The sequence below is a fragment of the Pipistrellus kuhlii genome, unplaced genomic scaffold, assembly GCF_014108245.1.
Source record: "Pipistrellus kuhlii isolate mPipKuh1 unplaced genomic scaffold, mPipKuh1.p scaffold_m20_p_6, whole genome shotgun sequence".
NCBI lineage: Eukaryota > Metazoa > Chordata > Mammalia > Chiroptera > Vespertilionidae > Pipistrellus > Pipistrellus kuhlii.
In genome coordinates, this window is record NW_023425562.1 from 51,913,908 (window position 1) to 51,937,391 (window position 23,484).

The window sequence follows — 23,484 nt, forward strand, 5'->3', positions numbered from 1 at the left end:
CACTGGCTCACCCAGGGTTTCACGGTCAAGGTCTCTGAGTTGGCAGCAGTCCCTTAGTCAGACCATCACAACAACCTCCTGTTGCATAGCCCTATTTCTACTTCATTATCCCCCCCCCCCACACACACACACTACCTACACACACACACACACACACACACTAAATTATGTCCTTCTCTGCTTCTCAAGCACCAACAGTTTCCCGTTGCCCTTGAACAAATCCAGGCTCCTCCCATGGCTGCCAAAGGGCTCCCGCCTATCTTGCTCACCCCTGAGCTTATCCCGCTCGAGCCACGCCCCCTCCTTTCGGTCCTGGAACTCCCCAAACCTGTTACTATCTGCCCCAGGGCCCTTATGGCGCCCATTTCCTCTGCCTAAACTACTCTTCAAATTGCTGGCTTCTTTGCTTTTTAACAATTTTACTGAGTGAGACATAGTTGAGATGCCACACAATTTACCCCTTTAAAGCGTAAAATTCAACGTCTTTCAGTGTATTTACAGAGTTTTACAACTACCTCTACAATCAATTTTAGAACATTTTCATCACCCAAAAGAGACCCTGTACACTCCCATCCCTTATTCTCACTCCCAACCACTCCTCTACTTTCTGTCTCTGTAGGTTGGCCTATTGTGGACATTTCCTATCAATGGACTCATACACCGTATGGCCTCCTGTGACTGGTTTTCACTCCGCATGTTCCCAAGGTCCATCCCTGTTGTTCACGGGGCTTTTAAACCTCATGTCTCAGCTCAAATGTCACTTTCTCAGTGAGGTCCTCCCTGACCTCCTAGCCCAAAGTGGCCACTTTTGAATCACTCTCAATTGTATCACCTTATGCATTTCCTTTACTGCACTTATCACAACCTGCAATTATCTCATTGATTTTGTGTCTGCTCCTCCTTGTCTGTCTCTGCTACTGGAAAGTAAGCTCCTTGAGGACGGGGACCATGTCCGTCACCTTCACTGGGCGCCACACAGTGGTGCCTGCCGTAAGTTACCACCCCGCACAGGCTCTGACCCGAAGTGCCAAAGAACTGGCCAATGCTGCATGAGTGAATCCATGTTCCCCTTTCTTCCCTGCCCAGGACCTCCCTCCATACCTGTTCCTTTAACTTCTGAACCTTCATGTCCTGCCTCAGCCGTTCCAGGTGCTGGCTGGCATCTGCCAGTTCCTTCTGGGTCTGCAGCAGCGTCTCCAGGAGGGACACCCTCTCCTTCTCTGTCTCGAGCTGCATCTGGGGCGGGACAGGAGTGCAGGGCTTGCTGGATCGGGTCACCATGCTCAGCCACTAGGCCACCGGCAAATCCCAGCTATTCTGTTGCTCTTCCGGCAGATGGGGTGGGGGCTGAGGCAAAGGAAGGTCTGGACCCACTCCCTGACCGAGAACCAGGAAGTGCAAAGATTGCCACTGGTTTTCAAGCTGACAGGATGTGGTAAACGTCAGCCCTCCCTCAGGAAGTATGACATACTGCCGGCCCTGCGACGAATGCTGCTTGTCACCCGGCTCAGTCGCAGCCAATGGGCAGCTGCACGCTCTTCTAGAAGCCCCCGCGGCCTGCTCTGGGGGGCGGGAGAGGGGGTGTTCAGAGGCGGGGGCCGCGGGCTGGACATCCGGACTCCCACCTGGCAGAGCGCGCTCTCGGCCTGGGCCCGTTCTTCCTCCTTCTGGGTCCGGAGAGCCTCGGTCTCCGCCTGCTGCTCCCTCAGCCTCATCTCTAGCTCCACTTTCTCCCTCTCTAGGGCCTCCAGAGCCTTGTCCAGTTCCTGCTGGTGCCGGGAGCACTCTTTCTCCTGGTCATACAGAGGAAACACTGTTAGGACCAAACGGGTGAGGAGAGGCGGCAGAAAACCTGGATGAGAGAAGTCCACTGCTCACCAGCTGTATGACCCTGGTACTGCTCGGAGCCCGTGTCCTCATCTGTGAAGTAAGGCTAATAACCCCTGCCTTCCCTATCTCACCAATCTTTATGAGAACCAAATGAGATTTATAAAGAAATCAAATGGATCACACATAAAGTGCTTTCTAAAGTGTAGCTGTCCCTAATATAAGTTATGACTATGCCTTATTTTAAAGCAACCACATCACGGCTCACGGTTGTAACAATGAACTGAGGTGGCAGACTCGCTCTCTGCTGCCCACTCTCTCTGCTCAGGGAGGCAGTTAGCCTTCCAAAAAGTCAGGTCGAGTCCAGCAAGGGTGTCTCCTGTATTGTACAAGAGCATAGGACACGGGACCCGGTCCTCCCAAAGCCTTCCCCAATGTCCCAGACTAACCCAGCTCCCGTTAGTGGTGAAGGGCTCTGGAGCCAGGCTGCCTGGATTAGTCTTTAGTCCAACACTATCAGTGTGACCTCAGTTAAAGTCCATCACATCTGCGTGCCTCAGTTCTCTCATCTAGAAAAATGGTGATAACAACAGGGTCTCCCTCCTAGAGGATTAAGATAAGTCATGTAGCCCTAGTCAGTTTGGCTCAGTGGATAGAGCTTCGGCCTGGGCCTGCAGACTGAGGGGTCTTGGGTTGAATTCTGGCCTAGGGCACATGCCTGGGTTGCAGGCTCGATCCCCAGTAGGGGGCGTGCAGAAGGCAGCCGATCAATGATTCTCTCATCATTGATGTTTCTATCTCTCTCTCCCTCTCCTTTCCTCTCTGAAATCAACACACACACACACACACACACATCCACATTGGTAGCTACAAAATAGTCAAGGGGATGTAAAGTATAGCATATGAATATAATCACTAAAGTTGTAATAACTATGCATGGTGCCAGGTGGGTACTGGAAATATGGGGGGGACCACATTATAAAGTATATGATTGCCTAGCCACTATACACCTGAAAGTAATATATATATATATATATATATATATACACACTATATATATATATGCCTAAGTGACGGTCCGACTCTCCGACCATCCGACCAGTAGCTATGACATTGCACTGCAGATGCTCAATACAGAAGCAGAAACCACAGGCATGGAAACATGGACCAGACTGATGAATCTCAGAGGGAAGGGAGAAGGTGGAGGGTGGGAAGAGATTAACCAAAGATCTTATATGCATACTAGAGGCCTGGTGCACGGATTCATGCACCAGTGGGGTCCCTCGGCCTTGCCTGGCCTGCACCCTCTCACAATATAGGACCCCTCAGGGGATGCCGGACTGCTGGTTTTGGCCCAATCTCTGCAGGCTAGGCTGAGGGACCCACCAGGGCATGAATCCATGCACCAGGCCTGTAGTACAAAATAATATTGACTGTAAACTGTACTTAAAAAAATAAAAAAATAAAAGAGCTAGAAGCAGGAGTTGGCACCCTGGTTACCAGGCTAGTCCTATACATATTTCACTCTTATAAGCAGTAATATCTGGACCAGGAGTCAGCAGGTAGAACACTCCCTGAAGGGAGGCCAGGGAGGCCTCTCCCATCCCCAGCCACATCCACCACCTACCAATTTCTCCTGCAGCAGGTTCACCTCCTCCTCATGGGTTGATTTCAGCTGCTGCAGGGCAGCCTGTCCCTCTTGCTCAGCCTGGGCAAGCTGTCTGGCTGCTGAATCCCGCTCCTGCTCTGCCCGGTTCCGTTCAGTGTCCAGTTCCAGCTTCAAGCACTTTACTTCCCCTAAGATGCAAGGGACAGGATCCCGTCTCTGAGCCTCTGCCCTCCTTTTAAAACTTCCTCTTTCTGCCCTCGCTGGTTTGGCTCAGTCGACAGAACATTGGCTTGCGGGCTTAAGGGTCCTGGGTTTGATTCCAGTCAAGGGCACATGCCTGAATTGTGAGCTCAATCCCTAGTAGGGGCATGCAGGAGGCAGCCAATCAAGGATTCTCTCTCATCACTGATGTTTCTCTCTCTGAAATCAATAAAAATTAATTAATTAATTAATTAAAATATTTTTTATTGATTTCAGAGAAGAAGGGAGAGGGAGAGAGAGAGCGAGCGATAGAAACATCAAAGATGAGAGAGAATCACTGATCAGCTGCCTCCTGCACACCCCACACTGGGGATCGAGCCCGCAACCCGTATGTGCCCTTGGCCGGAACCAAACCTGGGACCCTTTAGTCTGCAGGCCCATACTTTGTCCACTGAGCCAAACCGGCTAGGGCAATAAGAATATATTTTAAAAAATATATTATAAAAACAACAAAACTCCTCTTCCCACCAGGCCAGAGTTGCTCAGTGGTTGAACATAGACCTATGCACCAAGGGGTCGCCAGTTCAATTCCTGGTCAGGGCACACACCTGACTGTGGGCTCAATTTCTGGTGGGGGCTCTGCAGGAGGAGCTGATCAATGTTTCTCTCTCATCGATGCTGCTATCTTTCCCTCTTCCTTCTTATATTTTTTATTTTTTTACAATATAGTTTATTGATTTTTTTATAGAGAGGAAGGGAGAGGGATAGAGAGCTAGAAACATCAATGAGAGAGGAACATCCACAGCTGCCTCCTGCACATCCCCTTCTGGGGATGTGCCTGCAACCAAGGTACATGCCCTTGACCGGAATCGAACCTGGGACCTTCCAGTCCGCAGGCCGACACTCTATCTACTGAGCCAAACCAGTTCCGGCTTATCTTTCTTTTTAAAAAAAATTAATTAAAACACACACACAAAACTCCTCTCCCCAGACCTCTGAGCAACTCCCATCCGAGAAGCCCTGAACCGGGCCAGAGAAGGACCTCTGACAGCTTCCCTCTGCCTTCCAGGCTTTCAACATCCCCATGGGCGGCCATTCCATTTGGTTCTCACCTTGGATTACTTCCTTGGCTTGAGTGACAGTTTGAATCTGGACCTCCAGCTGCCCCTTGGTGACCTCTATCAGAGAATTTTGTTGTTGGGCCTCAAACAGACTGCTCTCCAGGAACTCCTTGGCTGAGCTGTCAGGTTCAGGAATCAGAAAGAGTTCTTACCCATCAAGGCCCTTACCCTTCCTTAAGAGGAGTTGGGGTCTTAGTACCGGCTACTTGAAGAAGTGAGGGGGGCAATCACAAACCCATGACTCATACAGAACCCATACGCTTTGGGCAGGGAACTTAGCTTGGCTACCCTTGGCCTCGAAAAGCTCCTTGTGCCCCTGGCTGAACTGGGTCTGGGTCCTACCTGAGCCCCAGAAGTTGATCAGAGAGGTCCTGCCGGTCCCGCTCCCCAGCCTGCAGCCGCACCTCTAGAGCTGCCTTCTCCCGAACTAGGGCCTCCTTCTCCTGAACTTCCCGGGCCAGCACTTCTCCTTGTCGCTTTGCTTCCTGATGGAGCTGCTCCAGCTGAGCTGAGGCTGCCTCCTGCTGGTGACGTGCCTGAGGGGCAGACATTGGTGAAATTCAGAGCACAGACAGGATTCCCCACAGAGTTGCCATCATGGGTTCGGACCATCCGCTCTTCAGAGATTCTGGACCCAGCTCTGTGAGCCCTGGGCATTGCATTAAGGTATTTCTCTCTATACATAATAATACAAAGTAGCATTAATGTATTTCTCTATCAACCCATTGAGCCCTCAGACAGGGAGCATGCTCTCCTTTGAGCAAGACCCTGTGCTAGGGCTGCAAGAGACCTACCTCTAAGGAGCTTTTAGTCTTAAGGAAAAAACACATGCACAATACCAGGAAGAAAGTGATCAGTGCCCTAAGAAAGGGACTCTGAGAAGGGAGATTATGAGTAATTATTATGGCAATGGAAAGTGTGGTGGTGGAGGAAGATGACTTTTGAAGCAGGTCATTGGTTCAGAAAAAACTTACTGAGCCCCTGTTATGTGTGAGACACTGTACTATAAGCTGGAGGAACAAAAACTAATAAGATATAGTCTTGCCTCAAGGAGCTTGTGCTCTGATGATGGAGACAGGTAAACAGACAATTATAACATAGTATGAAGGTGTGGAGTTTGAAATGTGCACACGGTACTACCAGAGCACACCGGAGAGGCATCTAATTCAAGCTGGGGGGGGGAGTAGTGGGGGATCACCAAGGGTTCCTACAGGAATTCTCTTTAAAAATTGGAAGATATACCCCAAACTAGTAACACTGGTCATTTCTAGGAAATAAAACTTTATATCACTTTCTCAATCATCTCTGTAGTGTTTTGCAGTGAGTTTGTATTATACCTGAACGTGACGGTATGCATTTTACTTCTTACCTCGCTTAGTTTCTCTTGAAGTTCTTCCTTCTCTTCCTGGATGCCCCTGAGGTCTGCCTGCAGCTGAGCCCCGGTCTCCTCCGCTTTCTGCAGCTGGGCCTCCAGGTGAGTGTTCTTTTCCCACAGGGCTTCCCTGCTCCTCTCCACCTCTGCCAGGCCCACCTGCAAAGTGTTTCTCGCCTGCTCTGCGGCCTCCATTCTGCTGCACACAGACTGGTTCTCCTGTTCTAACTACTGACCAACAAGGGAAAGGCATCAAAGACAAGGGGTTAGCTTAGCGATCAAGTGTTGAGACAGAAATCCAAGTGAGATATGACTCTCTTCTCCAAAGATGAACACAGGAGTGCTTATAAGAGAGGGGGGCGATGCATTCATTTGATCTACTGCCTATATTCCAGGTATTAGATGGACTGGTGCTTGGGATAGAGATAAAAAGGCAAAACCTTATTCTTAAAAAAATTCAGAATAAGATTTCTGGGGCTCAAGGGAACAGGTAGTAAAGAGACATGCTAAATTTGTAACCCATAGAGAAGATGCTTTGAGACTTAGGCTCTTCAGCAAATCCTTTTCTGGTGATTGCTGGTATCTCATGCAACAGGATTAAAAACTTTCTAAAGGAACACAATAATCTGATGAACAAAATGGGTCCAAAAGCATGGATTAATGGAATGAACGGACAGACCTGAAGAGAGCAGGGGAAGGGGGAGGGAAGAGATTAACAAAAAACATATATGCATATATGCACAGCTCATGGATATACAATAATGTAGTGAAGGCCTGGGGGGTGGGGCTGGGTGGAAGGGGGAGGAATCGAGAGACATCTGTAATACTATCAGCAATTTTAAGAAACCCTAATCTTCATGTGTTTGTGATGTTTATTATTTAAGATCCTATGTGTTGAGATCTAGAGGTGTCATTTCATTTGTTTTCTAATAAATTGTTATGCTAATAAAAATAAATTAAATAAATAAAAACCCTGTCTTCTTTCCTGAGGGCACAGGTCTCTTTCCCAGCCCTGGTGATTTTACCCTAACGCCCAAAGGAGGGTCTTCTGTAGGCGAGGGAAGCGAGGGAAGGGAGTAGCTTAATGGCTAAGCCCAGTCCTTATAGTCTGCTCTCCTCTGCACCATAAATGCTCTGTTCATTTCTCAACTACATTTGGGAGCTGATCTGCCTTGAGCTGATCCATTTAAGGGCTCTTCCTTGTCATGGGTATCAGCTGCTTCTGTCACTGGCTTATCCTCAGTTGGCCCAGCCCTACCCCGCTTATCAGAAAAAGCTCCCCTCACCTGGAGAAGCTGCTGGTTCAGCGTGACTTTATCTAAGGCCAAAGCCTCGTTTAAGGCGCTGAGCTTGGCAGCTGCGGCCCGAAGATCAGCTACCTCAGCCTTCAGGCTGTTCTCAGAATTTGACAGCTCTGCGATGGACTGTTCTGCCTAAAAATGAAGAGAGTCAAAGGGTTTCCGGTTTTCCTGCAACAGCTCACAGCTCACGTCCCCAACACCTGCTGCTTTCCTTACAGAGATTAGTTAGCACTCCATTCCTTCCCTTACAGTCCGACCAAGTTTTCCACTCACTCATTCATTCATTTCTTCATTCACTGAGGAGTAAGAGGAGCTCACACATAGAGGCATAGACAGCGGGATGTAAACGACTACAACTGGAATGACAGCATAGACAATGTAAGCCAAAGTGCTTTGGGAACTCACAGAAGGCATTGATTCAGTTTGGGAGAGTCAAATATACTTGGAGAAGAGCTGACCATTATTAAGTTGAATACTACTGAGATAAGGAGCAGTTTGTGGTTAAAGGGGAGGAAGGAAGCAGTAACACCTGCAAGTATTAGAGTCATGAAAGAACACAGTGGGACTGAAATTGCAATTCGTGCTTTGTGGCAGGGGTACAGGCACGTGAGGAGCTAGGACTGGTGTTTGGGATGAAGGGGAGGCTAGAAACAGTTTGAGGCAGATGGCAAAGGGCTTTGAATGCAGCTCCAAGGAGTTAGGAAGCCACTAAATGGTTTTAGAAGAGAGTGACATATTTATACTTCAGAAAGCCATTCTAATTCTGAGATAGAGAGTACATTGGGAGGGAAAGAACCCAAAAGCACAGACTAGTGATTGAGGCAAAAAGCATAAAGGACCTGGCTTGCAGGGTGAAGGAGGTGAGAGGAGGCCTACACACCCTCGCCAACGCTGCTGTCACTTCGGTTTGCTCCTGCCTCAGCAACTCCCCTTCCAGGCGACTCGACTCCAGGCTTTCCCGAAGAGTGATCAGTTCACTGAGTGATTCTGACTGCTTGGCTTCCAGGCCGGCCAGCATCTCCTGACTAAGATGGGAAGGAGAAGGGGCTAGAGGAAGTCTTACAAGTGGCCATACGACTAAAGGTAACAGGAATATAATTACCTTTGCTATGCAAAAAACAAACAAACCTGAAGGTCTCTAATAAATGATAAGATCTCCAAGACATAAAGTGACAAAAAGGAAGGTGCAGAACAGCGTATGTAGTATATACAAGATACTGGGGAAAATAAGAAGTATGCATTGTTTGCATAAAGCAGCACTGGAAAGACAACCAAGAAGTTAATTTAAATAATTACCTAGAGAAGGAAGAAAAATGGGATGAATGAAGTAGAAGAGAGTAAGACTTTCTCTGTGTAAATCATTTTGTTAATTTATTTTAAAATATATTCAGAGAAGAAGGAAGAATGTGAGATAGAAACATCAATGATGAGAGAGAATCATTGATTGGCTGCATCCTGCATGCTCCCTACTTGGGATTGAGCCTGCAACCTGGGCATGTGCCCTGATTGGGAATCGAACTGTGACCTCCTAGTTCATAAGTCAACACTCAACCACCGAGCCACACCAGTCAGGCTCTGTGTATATCTTTTAAAATAGTTTTGACTTTTGAATCATACAAATATTGATAAAAGTATTATCAGTTCAAACAAATTAAATTTTAAAATATACTTATTATGGTTTGTTAAGAATTCTCCTTGGTATAGAAGAACCATTCCTTGCACAGTCGTGATCCTTATGGTAATCCTTCAAGAATCCACTATTTGTGCTTATTAGGTGCAAGGAGACAGGGCATGGGAAGGGGGGTTATACTAGAGGTGAAGAAGATACAGTTCCTGGCACCAGTTACACAAAGCCTACTGTATGGAGGGCTCTATACTGGCATTTTGCAAAAACTCCAATCTTCCCAGCGACTCTTCCGGCTTGGTCAATGTCAGTCCATGGACTGAAGGGTGTGGCTGCAGGTTCCCCAGCTCTGGCAGGGGCACGAGCGGGAGCCAACCAAACACCTCTGACTGCTCAAGGTAAAAATTATCACCGCCACTTTACAAATAAACTGCCCAAGTAGCAGCGCCATAATCTAAACCAAGCCTGAAAGGCCTTACTTTTTACAGATTATGGTTCTCTTTACTCTGGAACTACTTTTCTTTTTCTTTTTTAATCCTCACCTGAGGTTATTTTTCCATTGATTTTTTTAGAAAGAGTGGAAGAGAGAGGGGGATACAGAGAGAAACATCAATGTGAGAGAAACACATCATCTGGTTGCCTCTAACACATGCCCTGATCAGGGTCCAGGCCGGGGAGGAGCTTGCAGCCGAGGTATGTAGCTTTGAACGGAATCGAACCCGGGTCCCTTCAGTCCACAGGACAACACTCTATCCACAGAGCCAAACTGGCTAAGGTGGGAACTCCTTTTCTTGACCAGCTCATTTCCCACTACTTTCCAAGGTAAGTCCTACCCTTTAGCCAGCCCAGGCTACTCTGAACACACCATAAACCTTCCGGCCTCCTTTTCTTTGCTAACCTACACCTTTAGCCCTTTTCCACTCTCCACAAATCAAAATATGTCAAGGCCCAACTCAAAGTCTACCCTCTTCTCCATGAAGCTTTCAATAACTGTCATTCCTATGCTCCTGGTCTGAAACTCTATTTATAATAGCTTATACTTCATCTGGCCTCATGCTACATTAGTTCTTCCCCGTCAGACTGCAAACTGCTTGAGATTAAGGCCTGTGTCATTTTTGTTTCCCCAAAGGCACTAAGCAAAGCTGGGCTGAACTTTCTGTATTCATCTTTCTGCAAAGAAAGGAGTAGTAAGCTAATCTGAACCCACTTCACACCAGGCTTCAATTTACTCCACTTTCTGAGAGGGGAGTGGTGGAGGAGGGTGTGGAATTAAATGGAAGACTACCTGGCCAGCATGGCTCAGTGGCTGAGCATCGACCTGTGAATCCGGATGTTGATTCCTGATTTCCAGTCAGGGCACATGACCAAGTTGTGGGCATGATACCTATTATACTATGGGACGTGTAGGAGGCAGATCAATAATTCTCTCTCATCATTGATGTTTCTCTCTCTCTCTCTCTCTCTCTCTCTCTCTCTCTCTCTCTCTCTCTCTCTCTCTCCCTCCCTCCCTCCCTCCCTCCCTCCCTTCATCTCTGAAATCAATAAAATGTATTTTCTAAAAAATGAAGGGAAGATCAAGCCCCAGTGAGGAGGGACGAGCCACACTCACAGGCGCTGCCTCTCTCGGACAGCCAGGTGCAGCTCCTCCTGCTGCTCCTCCTTTTCGCCCTGAGCAGAGTCCCCCTGCAGCTGCAGCTCCATGTTTGTCCTGCGCAGGCGCCAGGCCTCCTGCTCCAGCACCGCCAGCTGCTGCTGCAGCTCTCCCCTGGTCTCCTGCAGGAGCGCTCGCTCCCTGGAAGAAGGAACCAGAGAACTTAAGAGTTCTTCCTGGAAGCAGACATCACAGGGTTAGAGGACAGAGGCATCTGTTTCCTTTAAATATCTCATCCTCCCTTTTGAGAAGGACACTTTTTTACCACAAGAACCCAAAACCCAGTGAGCAGGAAGAAGCAGAGCACAAAGCAAGGCAGCCCTGGGTTTCAGGGAGAGCAGGGACAGCCAACCAGAAACACGACAGGAGAGGGTAAGTGGCCAGGCAAGAACTGAGCCGGGAAGAAAGTGGGGATTGAGCAGCCCCTGCTCACTTGCTGAGTGAGTCCACTTCTCCCTGGAGGTCCACGGTCTGCCCTGCCAGCGTGTCCCGCTCCCCGGTGAGCTTCTGTAACCGCTGTCTCAAGGCCTCACCTTCTTCCTCCCACTGATTATGCTGCTGCTGCAAGGAGCTCACAGCTTCCCGACAGCCTGAAAGCTGCTGCCTCAGGTCCTGCAGGAAGAGTGGCAGAAGTGAGAGGGTGGGCAAGATGGCAGGAGAGGAGGGATGTCAGAAGCCTGAATGGAGAGCTGGGCAAAGGGCTTGTGTGCTGCCGCGATACGGGTAAGCTAAGAAGAAATGCGATCAGTGAAGAAGACAGAGGATCAGAGATTATTGAGCTTCTGTGGCTCCTGGTGTCTCAGAGTTCATCACCTTCATATATATCACCACTATATACATGTAAGGGGGGGGGGGGCGGCGCTTAGAATTGGGACACACTCACCCATACTCTCCCAGGGCTTCGATCACCAATCTTTGCATTGACCGGCACAGAGAATGTGCCTGTTACCCACCAGTACAACTGGGCAGACACAGAGAGATTCTAATGGGAACTTTGGGGTGTTGACAAAACACTTCATGACTGGACAACATAGTGAAAGGGGCAGCCCAGGCTCGGAGGGTACCTGGGACACTATCACTCTAGATTAGGGGTGTCGAACTCAATCAGAGAAGGGGCCAAAGTCTAAAATCCAGCCTAAATCGCGGGCCGAATGGTTTACTGAACAGTCATAAACTGTCATTGTGATGGAAACGCAGCGGAGTGCAGTGATGACAGCGTGGTGCGGGCCACATTGCAAGGCCTGGTGGGACGGATTTGGCCCGCGGGCCTTGTGTTTGACACATGTGCATACCCACCCCGTGGTTGAGGAGGAATCTGGGGTTCTTACTTGCACAGCCTGGCGCCTCTGAGTCAGCACTGAACGCACCAGAGTAAGAGCCTTGTCCGGGTCCTGGGAGTCAAGCTGGGAGGAGAAGTCACTACAGTCCAGCTCCAAGGTGCTCTCATGACCAGAGCCTTGGGACATATTGTCTCCTTCGTCCACCATGACCTGAAACCAACACAGCCAGCTCACCACTCTAGTGTGCACGGACTGGAGTCCACACAGGGACTAACACCACAGGCTGGACAGACCTGATGTTTTCCTTCTCGGGTCCTCCCCCTAGGAAGTGGGAAGAGGGTATCTGAGAGCAAAACAGGTGGTTCCTTCCACTCTTCACCTTTGGTCACCTAAACCTAGGACTAGCAACAAGGCTAGAGCACTCTCTGAAGGTAATAAATGACAAAATGAAGAAGAGGCCCTTGAGGTAACATAGACCAGAACCAGCCACTGGCCTGCGAATTACAGATGGCAGTAAGAAAGGGAGCCTGGCCCTAGCCGGTCTGGCTCAGTGGTTAGAGTGTCCGTCCATGGACCCAAGAGTCATGGTTGCAGGTTCCCCAGCTCTGACTGGTAGGGGCGTGTGCGGGAGGCAACCAATTAATGTCTCCCCACCCCTCTCTGTCTCTCTTCCTCCCTCCTTCCCTTCCATCTCCCTTTCCTCCCCCCCTCCCATTCTCTCTAGAAATCAATGGGGGAAGTAACGGGAGTAGAGGGCGCCTGTTCCAGCAAGCAGAACGAACACACGAATGCTTGGCTCCTCCTTAGGTTCCAGTCTTCAAATACACTAAGAGAAATCATGCCCACAGGATCCTGAGTCCAAACACCTCAGAGAGTGGAAATGTAGGCATAATGGGAAGCCTGGGGAGGAGTGAGACATCACCCGGTTATCATGAACAGGAGGTCTGCCAGTACCTGGGTTATATCCTTGATCACTTGCTGTAATGACAGCTTCTCCTCTTGGGCATTCCTACTAAGAGATGCCTCATGCTCCATTAATTCTGCATGATTTGTCTCCTGAATAGGGAACAAAATAGGACCTAAGAGTCAAATTCCCAGAAAAGAATTTATCATGCCAAAGCCCCAAATCAACCAGTCTCATTCTGTCTATTCTGTTAACCCACTTTTTTCCTGACCATGCATGAATGCTAATGCCATCCTGGGAGACCGAAGACCATAGGATGTGGTGATTAGGAGCTCAGTTTGGAGATTAAGAGCTCCAAACTAGATTGCCTAGATCAGAGTTCTTGTTCTATCAGTTACTAACTTGGTAACTTTAGGTAACTGCTCCTTTGAGTTTCTTTTAAAACAAAAATAATTAGCAGTAACTACTTCACAGGTTTGATGCTTAAATGGAAACAATACAAGTAAATTACTCAACATAATGCCTGGCACAAAGCAAATACTCAATAAATGTGAGCTGTCATTGGAGGATGGTTACTGTCTTTAAACAGCAAAATGATGCTTAAGACTAAAGCCAGCTTGGTCAGTGGTTGAGCATTGACCTATGAACTAGGAGATCACGGTTTGATTCCCGCTCAGGGCACATGCCTGGGTTTCGGGCTCGATCCCCAGTAGGGGACCTGAGGCAATCAATGATTGTCTCTCATCACTGATGTTTCTATATCTTTCTCCATCTCCTTTCCACTCTGAAATCAATAAAAATATACATTTTAAAAAAGACACTAAGGTTAAACCAAAGAAACCTCTAGCCCCAAAGCTAGCAATAAATCTGAAAGACTCAAGATTTCTTCTCTTCCACCTGGCCGGTGTGGCTCAATGGTTGACAGCTGACCTATGAACCAGAAGGTTACAGTTTGATTCCCAGTCAGGACACATGTCTAGATTGCATGCTCAATCACCAGTGTGGGATGTGCAAGAGGCAGCCAATCAATAATTCTCTCTCATCATTGATGTTTCCATCTCTCTCCCTCTCCCTTCCTCTCTGAAATCAATAATAAAAATAGTTAAAAAAAAGATTTCCTCTCTTCCTTCCTATCATACTGTGTTAGTGAAGGCCAATGACACATACATGTAGCAATGTTTTGTTGGACCAACATTTACAAAACTGAGAGATTTTGTGAATTGAGATCTGAATTTCTGTCTTCTCAAAAACTTAACAAATGGGCCACAACAGCCCTCATTCCTACATGGCAATAATTTACTTACATGAGTAGTGGATACCACTTCCAGATGAGACACGTATTCTTCAGGGTCCTGCAGTCCTTGCTACTCCTCACTGTTTTCTTAACACCAAGATCAAGTGCTCTCTATACTAAAAACTAAATATGACAGCCCTGGAATTCTTACCACGTCACTCACTTTACCTTACCTGGACCCTGCGGACTTTTGAATTTGCAAATTCTTGACAAACAGGAACCAAAAAGATATAAACATGTCCAGCTCCCAACTGATCTTAGCTGGGATCCTAGGGGTATGCATGTGGGATAGGGTTCAGGATCTGCCTAAAACCAGAGGTCTGAACACTCTCGGAGATGAAAGGAAATGAGGAACCAAACCTGCAGTTCTAGCGCCCAGCCTGAGAGAATCCCTGTGATAACCACCTTGGCAGGTGTCAAGCCAGTGACGCACACCTTGCTCCTTCCCAAGGTAGACCATTCAACTAGGGAGAAGCTCCAGCTGCTAGCCAAACCCTACCAATCTGTAACTTCTAGTCACTGACATTGCCTGTGCCCATCTGGAAAACACTAAACAAGTCAACCCCTTCCCCCAGTGTCGGTCCTTCAGATATGTGAAGGCAGCCACCACGGCTTCCTCAAGCCTTTCTTCCCTGGCTAACCTTGCCACACTCCCCAGTTGTTCCTTTACGACTAGGTTTTGAATCTCTCCACACATCCCCTTCCTAGTTTGCCAGTGTGCCCTTAATGTGTGTCCCATTCTCTCTGCTAAGGACACTGCGTACATATACCACTGTAGTCTCCCCAGGGACTGTAGACAGTTAATATTTTTTGAATGAATAAATGAGTTAGTTAATTTTCAGATTCAGCCAATATTTATTTTCTAGCTTTAGGGGTTTTCACCGAGACAGATTTAACTCTACCCAGTTAAAGGAATCTACAAGCCTACTCCCACCTCCTTCCCAGATCACAGGATCACATACCAGGATCTCCATTGTCTCTCTCAGAGCCTTCACCATCTTTTCATAATCTTCATTTTGCTTCTGAGACTGGGCCAGAAGAGCAGAGAGCTCGGTCACCCTGAAGAGAAGAGCACAGCATTGTCACCTGGGCTGCTCACTGCTGGGAACAGAGCTACTATGCAGCACACCCCATGCCCAATACAGACACTCCCACTGTAGCCCCCTCAGAGCCCGGGGGCCCGCAGCCCCTGCACTCCCTGAATACCACAGAATGCTATCGTTTTGAACTGGGGGGAAGCCAAAAGTCACTCAGACACATGCAGGGATTTACCACGTCTCAAGTCTGGAACACGTGTGTGTGGGTCTGAGAGCTGAAGGTAAGCCCTGGCCCAGGCCATTCCAGGCCCCGCTTGATCTTGAAGTCAAGCACCCTGAAGTCAATAAGAACATCAGAATTGCCACAGGGGATAGTCCCAAGGTTCTCTGATAGGAAAAAAGGAGGGGCAACTTGGGGGAGATTATGGTTAACCTCCCAGGAAAATCACCATACATCTTTAACACTGTATCCTGGAGCTCAGTACCTGGTGTTATGTGGGTAGCTGAAAAAATATTTCTTGAATTAATGTCATCTAGGAGTTTTAATTTTTATTTTTATACGCTTTTATTATTTATTATTATTTTTTAAAATTAAATTATTATCTGTGTACATATTTTACCATTGCCTCTCCCCTCCCATACATACCCTCCCTCCCCAGAGTTTTGTGTCCATTGGTTTTACTTATATGCATATATACAAGTCCTTCAGTTGATCTCTTATCTCCCCTAGGGAGTCTTAATTTTTTTTCAAAGTCTTACTCATTTATTCTGTACCAACTCTAAGAGCCTTAACTCACTGCATGATCATTCATTTAACTTTTGCATCATTCAATAAACATTTACTGAGTATGTACAATATGGCAGAAAAAGTGCAAAACACTGGGGACACAAAACTTACTAAGACAAGGTCTCTGCCATGCTTCCCAGGGCCTTCACAATCAAACCAAACAAAATGCAATTTATGGACACCACCAATAGGTGGTGATACAACCCTGGCCATAGGGTATAAACTGATCTTTGCCCTGAGATTCAAACAGGCTCTTTGTTTATGTCCCTGTCCTTCTTATCACCATTTAAAAAAAATCTTTTTTTATTATAATAAAAAAATAAACGAAAAAAGGAAACTAAATAATTAATGAGCTACAATGAGATCAATGCTGCAATAAGCAGGTCAAAAGACCAAGATGGGCCTAATCTAACAGGCTGCTGAGGTCAGAGGAGGCTTCACAGAAGAGGTGACATCTGAACTGTCTTAAAGAATAAGGCAGAGCGAAGGGGAAGGAGGCATTGAAGGCTAAGGCCAGCATGTACAACAGCAGTGAAACATGGAAGCGCTTGGCTGGCCTGGGGATGGCACGTAGTTTGGTATTGATAGAAGAGAGTCATAGCAAGCTCTATAAATCAACGGTGAGAAACTGAGCTGCAAGACAGTCTGAGGGCAGAGGGCAGTGACATGGCCCTAGCTGTGGCATTTCGTTTCAAACCCTACTCCCTCTGGCACATCTCCTTCCCCTTTCATGGGAGGAATGCTCTTCACATCTCCTCTGCTATCTCTCACACCCTATGAGAGTCAACTTCCCCCTAGGACCCCTTTTTGGACCAGCCCATCTCACCGATCCTGAAGCTCGGCCTTCTCCAGGTCCCCTTGACTCTTCAGCTGGATTAACTCTTGGCTCCTTTCATGCGCTTCCTTCTCCAGCTCCTGGGTCTTGGCTAGTAGCAGCAGCAGCTGGGTTGGCGCACTCCCATCTACTCGCCCAGATCCATCAGGCTCCCGAGACTGTGTTCCCACAGTCAAACGCAGACAACAGGTCAACAGGGATCCTGAAAGCTTCACATGTTCAGCCTTGAGCTCCGTCAGGTCTCTGAGTACAAGCAAGGAAAGAGCAGACTCCAATAGGGACCAGGGAAGGGAGCATGGAGATCAGACCCAGTGAAGCCTGAGGAGCAGGACTGGGAGAAATCATCTGAACGCAGTTACACCAGCCCTCCCCACCATTTCCCCTCACCGAACCCCACCCCTGCCCTCTGTCATCTGATCCCCTCCAACAGCAGCCCACCCACCATCCTAAGTCCAGAATGGTAGAGGCAAACCACCTCCCCACTTAATGCCCCACTGACCTGTCAGTGGCTGACTTCATTTCCAGGAAGTGGCGTCGGAAGGTCACCACCTCCCGCCACAGACTGAGAAGGCGACCATGCTCCCCTTTCAGGTAGCCCTTGAAGAACTGTGTGTCCAGAAACCCAGGTCATACCAAAGGGCAGAGGGCTATCTTTTGCCAAATCAGGAGTCTCGGATTCCTCCTAACTACTTCTGTACCAACTTGGGGGAGGGACTGATGGCTTATAAATGGGTGTCTATACTCGAGTTGTGCTGAAGAGCTTAATTAAATCAATAGAGGGATTCAAGAGATCAAAGGGCTTGGGATATATGACCTGCATTTCTGGCCTTCCGGTGTGCTAGATTAGAAAAGGATAAATATTGCAATAGTAGCTGCTCAACAAATGGGATCTACTCTATTACCATTGTTATTAGACTTATTTATAATAAGGATTAAATGATGCGACGTATCTTAAATCACCTATAATAATATGTAATACCTGGCACAGAGTGAAGACTCAGAAAACATTAGTGTCCTTTAACTGGGATCTGAAAATTCTTTAGGGTCCACATCTGGTACTTCTTCCCCATTCAATTTCAATAGCTACCTCCTTAGCATCTACAACGGCAGACTAGTCAGTAACTTCAAATCCATCTATAAAGCTAGTCTACTTACACAGGGACAGAGTTGCTTTGAGTGTCATGTCATCTGCCAGCAAAATCTCAACTAAGCAAGTAAGGGCAGAACTAAGCTGAAGGCCCAAGCAGGGTCAGCTGCCAGCATGAGTGGTGAGGATGGTCAGAGACTTTAATGACAGCCCAGTTTCCATCCAAGTCCTCAAGTAAACCCCTTCCAACACTGACCAGGGTAGTGCCCAGAGTACAAATCCTCCTCTCACGGTCCCAGCTCCTGTCCCTCCTACCTCCTGCTCCATCCGCCACTGGTTCTCCTTCCTTATCAGCTCATCCCGGGCCCGGCTCCAATCTACTGTCAATTTTTCCACATCTTCCCGAAGCGCTTTATTGACCACGTCAGCTTTTTCCATGTGTAGCCGAAGCTGAGTGTTTAACTCTGCTAGACTCTCACACCTGCACTGGGGAAGGGTAAGAGCAAGTGCAAAATATAGGTCTGGTCCAACCGCTGGACTTCCTGGAGTAAGATGACAACCACTGGAATTTTCCAGTGCCAAGACTGGAGGGCTACGGCTGGCAGTCCATGTTTTAATCTGTGTCAGCCCCCAGAAGAGAAGTTCCCCATCAGCCTCTCCTACCCACTAACCAAGCACCCAGGACAGAGGGTTTGGGGTCCATCACCTCTGTTGTTCCTCTTCCAATCGCATTAGCAGCTGTTCCAAGTTTGGCTCCTTCACACTGTCCCACATCTGAGGGATTGGTCCCTTAGCCAGACAGAGACAAGCCTTATTTACCTCCAAAGAGGACAGCACTCAGACCAGCTCCCTGGTGCCCCCCCCTCCTACAGCAGCCACTTCCTTTTTATTCTTTCTTCCCTTTGTTTGCAGTATGCCTCTTTTTTCAGTCACTGCATCCTGAGAGTAAGTCCACTGCATCCCTCTCTCCAAAAGTGAACTGTGACTTCCCCTGAAAGACGGCATCTGGTAGTGAAAAGAACTTTCAACCTAAGAAGCGTAAGCTATGTCTTTCACTGATGGCCTTGACTTCTACCACACGAATTTTCGGACCCTGGGAAGTTACTTAACTTCTCTGAACCACAAAATCTTTAGCTACAAAATGAAGTAATATAATCCTCCTCAGAAAGTTGTTTTGCAGATTAAGTGATATAATTACATAACAATGCCTAATGGTGCCAGGCCTTAGTACTCAATACATTTTGGTTCTTTCCTTCCTCTAAGAGAATTTTCCAAGAGGAATGTGAGATGGTACTGAGAGGGAGGTGGAACAAAGGCAAATGAGTTGTTGAAAGCCAGTTCTACCCAGCCAAAAGCACAAACAAATCCCTCGGCCACAAATACAGTATGGTTTTTAGGCTGCAAAGGCACATCTCTCTATGACAGAGAAACACTGACACCTTCTGGAGGAAAAGTGCATTTCTTCCCTCTGATTCCACAAAAATCTGATTAAATCTCCTGAAGCTGACTTGACCAGTTCTTTTTTTTTTTTTTTTTTTTAATATATTTTATTGATTTTTGTACAGAGAGGAAGGGAGAGAGATAGAGAGTCAGAAACATAGATGAGAGAGAGTCATCGATCAGCTGCCTCTTGCACACCCCCCACCCGCAACCAAGGCACATGCCCCTGACGGGAATCGAACCCGGGACCCCTCAGTCCCCAAGCCGACGCTCTATCCATTGAGCCAAACCGGTCTCGGCCTGACCAGTTCTCTCAATGGATAGAGCGTCAGCCTGCGGACTGAAGGGTCCCGGGTTTGATTCTGGTCAAGGGCACTACCTTGGGGGCAAATCCCCAGTTGGGGGTGTGCAGGAAGCAGCAGATCGATGTTTCTAACTCTCTATCCCCCTCCCCTCCTCTCTGTAAAAATCAATAAAATATATTAAAAAAATAAAATAAAATAAATCTCCTGAAGCTGCATTTTGTCCTTAGAGAGCCAAAGGCTGAAGTCTGACAGGCCAGAAATAGCTAGGTCCAATACGGTATCTGCATGACAAAGCCCTCAGGGGCTGAAGAAAGAGGCTTCTGTCAAACACCGCCTATCACACCCAACTCCTGTCAGCAAGCGAAGCCTCACAGGCATATTCACTGAGGGCTCAGGGGGAGCGCAGGGCAGCCTCACTCACCCCAGTGGCTTCCAGCTGCTTCTCCAGCTGCTGGCACCAGCTCCGGTACTGCAACACCTGAAGCAAGCAGAGCAGGATGTGAGCAATGGGCACAGCTGGTACAAACGGCTTAAACCAAAGGCCCCAAGAATCGTGGGCAAATCTGCTGTGAACAGGGGACTTGGTGATGACATTGAGGTAAGGCCATAACATTTTATAGTTTCTTTTTTTTCCTTTCTTTCCCCTCCCCCCACCCCATTGACCTCCTCCAGCGCCCCCTCTCCCCCACCGGGCCAACTCCCCCAAAAAACATTTTATAGTTTCTATGTGAACATCTAAATAATATTTTTTTGCCCAGCCAATGTGACTGGAGGTCACAGTTCAATTCCCAGTCAGGGCACATGCCCAGGCTGCAGGCTCGATCCTCTGTGTGGGATGTGCAAGAGGCAGCCAATCAATGATTCTCTCGCATCATTGATGTTTCTCTCTCTCTCTCTGAAATAAATAAAAATATATTTTAAAAAATATTTTCTCTACATCTCTTGTATTAAAGGCAAGATCATGGACTTTGGAACCAGAAAACCTATGGTAGGTCCTAGGTTTAGATTAGGGAAGCAACTTTAGACAACTAATTTAACCCTCATGAACTCCATCTTTAATTTTAAAAAATATATATTTTATTGATTTTTTACAGAGAGGAAGGGAGAGAGATAGAGAGCTAAAAACATCAATGAGAGAGAAACATCGACCAGCTGCTACGGCCTTTCAGTCCGCAGACCGATGCTCTACCACTGAGCCAAACCGGTTTCGGCTGAACTCCATCTTTAAAAGGGAGATAAGATGGCCCTGACAGTTTTGCTCAATGGTTAGAAACATCAGCCTGTGGATCGATGGGTTGTGGGTTCAATTCCCAATCAAGGGCCCACACCTCGGTTGCAGGTTTGATCCCTGGCCCGGGTCAGGGTGTGTGTGTCAATGTGTCTCTCTCACATCAATGTTTCTCTCTCTCCCCTCCACTCTCTCTGAAGATCACTAGAAAAAAACATCCTCAGGTCAAGATTAAATATAATAATAAAAAGATAAAAGGGAGATAATATATAACTCATGGAGTAATTGTGAGCGTCAGAGAGGCTGTTTGGGACATTCCCACCACATGGTTCTGCCACCTGCAACCCTTCTCGCACCTCAGCACCCAGCTCTGGGTGCTCTTCTCTTTCCCCTCCCTGAAAAGGCAGCGGCCTCACCTTGGCCTGGAGCTTCCTCACAAGGACGGCTTGCCTCTGCTGGGCCTCCTGGGAGCTCTTCAGCTTCCGCCAGGAGGCTGCCTGGTTCTCTGCCATCTGCTGCTGTAGCGCCAGCACCTGATCCTCCAGCACCAGCTGCAGTGACTGGGGCTTCATACTGTTCAATCCAGGGCCTCCTGTCTCCATGGAGGCACCAGACGATGAGCCCACAGGCCCCTATGCAGCCAGAGGCTGTTCGCTCCCAGCGGGGTCTCTAATCATCGCGGTGCCACTTGGACCTTCTCTTGAGCTGGGGACCAAAGCACACGGTGTGGTTAAAAGGACTGTCTGCAAGACTCAAATGCATTCAGCAAATACTCATGCAGTCCCACAAAGCTGGGCTGGGCAAAGTAAATAGGTTCCTTTCCTACAGGACCCCTCAGAGCCTAAGATGGGCCCCAGTCTCTAAGGAGAGCTTTGATGAGCATTATTTCCTAAATTTGTTTGACCATGACCAAGCTCACAGGACTAGTGTTGCCTGCCATGCCTCTTGAAACTCTGCATTAGACCAAGAGCTCCTGGCTTACCATTGCATCCCTAGTGCCTGGACCGTGCCTAATAAACACCTGATGAATGAATCGCTAAAGGTGATGTCAATCTATCAAGGGAGATAGACACAATTACAATACAGTAAATCCTCATTTAATGCCGTTCATAGGTTCTACGACTTTAAGTAAAACGACATATAACAAAACCAATTTTAACACAGGCTAATTGATATAAACAAGAGTTAAGTTCCTATGGCATTGCATCAACATTATAACCAAACAACGCTGAACAAAATATGTTATTTGAGGACCTGTACAATGTAGTATATGCAATAATAGAGGCAATGCAGGACAGTCTGGGAAAACAAGGGAAGGGCATTTAACCAACCTGATGGCTGTGAACTGTGTGAATCATCATATTTAGTACTTGCTAAGTGCTTCTAGGGTTCAGTCACTTCATAGGTTCTTTACAAACACTATACCATTCCGTCATTGTAAGAATCTTAAAGCCTTCCACTGCCTTCCTATCACACTTCTGCATAGGTACGATTATAATTCTACGTATGAATAAGGAAACTGAAGCTTAGAAAAAACTAAGCAATATGTCTTAGTTCACATAGTTGGCATTTGGTTGGTTAGGGATTTGAATACAAAGAAATGGAGTAGCAGGCATTTCAGGAGGGAGATCCAACAGAGAGGGAAGAAGGAACCAGCTTCAACAGAATGGCAAACTCTCCTCACCCACAGAGCTGGGCCAAAACAGGGTAATGGGCTACCTGCAGGCAATGGGCATTAGATATACCAGAGAGGTGGTGGTATGGTGGTCAGGAAGAGTTCTAGGTGCTAGCCCAAGCTTGGCCTTGGGCATGCCACTTCCTCTTCATTCTCCTTGTCCAAAAGTGAGGGTACCCAGCTACATGACCTCTGTGTTTCTTATGCCTCTAAACCACATGTGTCAATCACAAGGCCCGCGGGCCAAATCCGTCCCGCTAGGCCTTGCAATGTGGCCCGCACCACGCTGTCATCACTGCACTCCGCTGCGTTTCCATCACAATGACAGTTTATGACTGTTCAGTAAACCATTCGGCCCGCGATTTAGGCTGGATTTTAGATTTTGGCCCCTTCTCTGATTGAGTTCGACACCCCTACTCTAAACATATCCAATATTTCCTGCATCCTGGCTCAACTGTCACTTCCTATCATGTCCTCCCAGATGTAGATACATATATCATACACACACATATATACACATAGATAGTATTCTATCAATTATATATTATATAATAAAATATTTTATGTAATACATATAGAGGGAATATAATGTCTGTATTACATTTTATCATTATTTGCCTATCTCGTCTACTAATCTGGGAGTGCCTCAAAGACAAGAGTAATTCATTTTACTCATTAATAGATTATCAGCAGTGCATAATGAAGAAATGCATGTGGGCCTTATTCCTGCAGATTTAAACCCTTGGCCAGAGGTTATAAATGTGGTCCCATGGCTCTTTTCAACCACTGTGTGGCCCATACAAAGAATTTTTAAGAATTCAAAGTAGGTGCCAATATTTACCATTGGGAAAATGCATATAACGATTCACATTCTGGAAAATAGGAATAGCTGGTGACCCATGAGGC

General features: G+C 47.3%; 1 protein-coding gene across 10 annotated transcripts in view; it reads right to left on the minus strand.

Moving 5' to 3' along the window:
• The window catches only part of CEP250 (centrosomal protein 250), a 45,118-nt gene that overhangs the window by 16,809 nt on the left and 4,825 nt on the right, over window positions 1–23,484 (minus strand). For 4 of the 10 annotated variants that reach the window (XM_045574946.1, XM_045574949.1, XM_045574947.1 and 1 more), the window contains exons 2-20: window positions 21,320–21,608; window positions 20,097–20,153; window positions 18,637–18,719; window positions 18,246–18,411; window positions 17,343–17,449; window positions 16,835–17,086; window positions 15,147–15,243; window positions 12,941–13,042; window positions 12,035–12,196; window positions 11,140–11,318; window positions 10,665–10,847; window positions 8,312–8,456; window positions 7,417–7,563; window positions 6,128–6,358; window positions 5,101–5,294; window positions 4,750–4,877; window positions 3,455–3,624; window positions 1,626–1,793; window positions 1,102–1,236 (exon numbers count right to left, since the gene is read on the minus strand). In XM_045574946.1, coding sequence (XP_045430902.1) covers window positions 1,102–1,236; window positions 1,626–1,793; window positions 3,455–3,624; window positions 4,750–4,877; window positions 5,101–5,294; window positions 6,128–6,358; window positions 7,417–7,563; window positions 8,312–8,456; window positions 10,665–10,847; window positions 11,140–11,318; window positions 12,035–12,196; window positions 12,941–13,042; window positions 15,147–15,243; window positions 16,835–17,086; window positions 17,343–17,449; window positions 18,246–18,411; window positions 18,637–18,719; window positions 20,097–20,153; window positions 21,320–21,505 — 2,892 coding nt within the window. In that variant the 5' untranslated portion in view covers window positions 21,506–21,608. Of the gene's footprint in view, window positions 1–1,101; window positions 1,237–1,625; window positions 1,794–3,454; window positions 3,625–4,749; window positions 4,878–5,100; window positions 5,295–6,127; window positions 6,362–7,416; window positions 7,564–8,311; window positions 8,457–10,664; window positions 10,848–11,139; window positions 11,319–12,034; window positions 12,197–12,940; window positions 13,043–15,146; window positions 15,244–16,834; window positions 17,087–17,342; window positions 17,450–18,245; window positions 18,417–18,636; window positions 18,720–20,096; window positions 20,154–21,319; window positions 21,609–23,484 lie in introns of those variants that run through there. The other 6 variants (XM_045574948.1, XM_036418269.2, XM_036418272.2 and 3 more) reach the window with 6 other exon arrangements.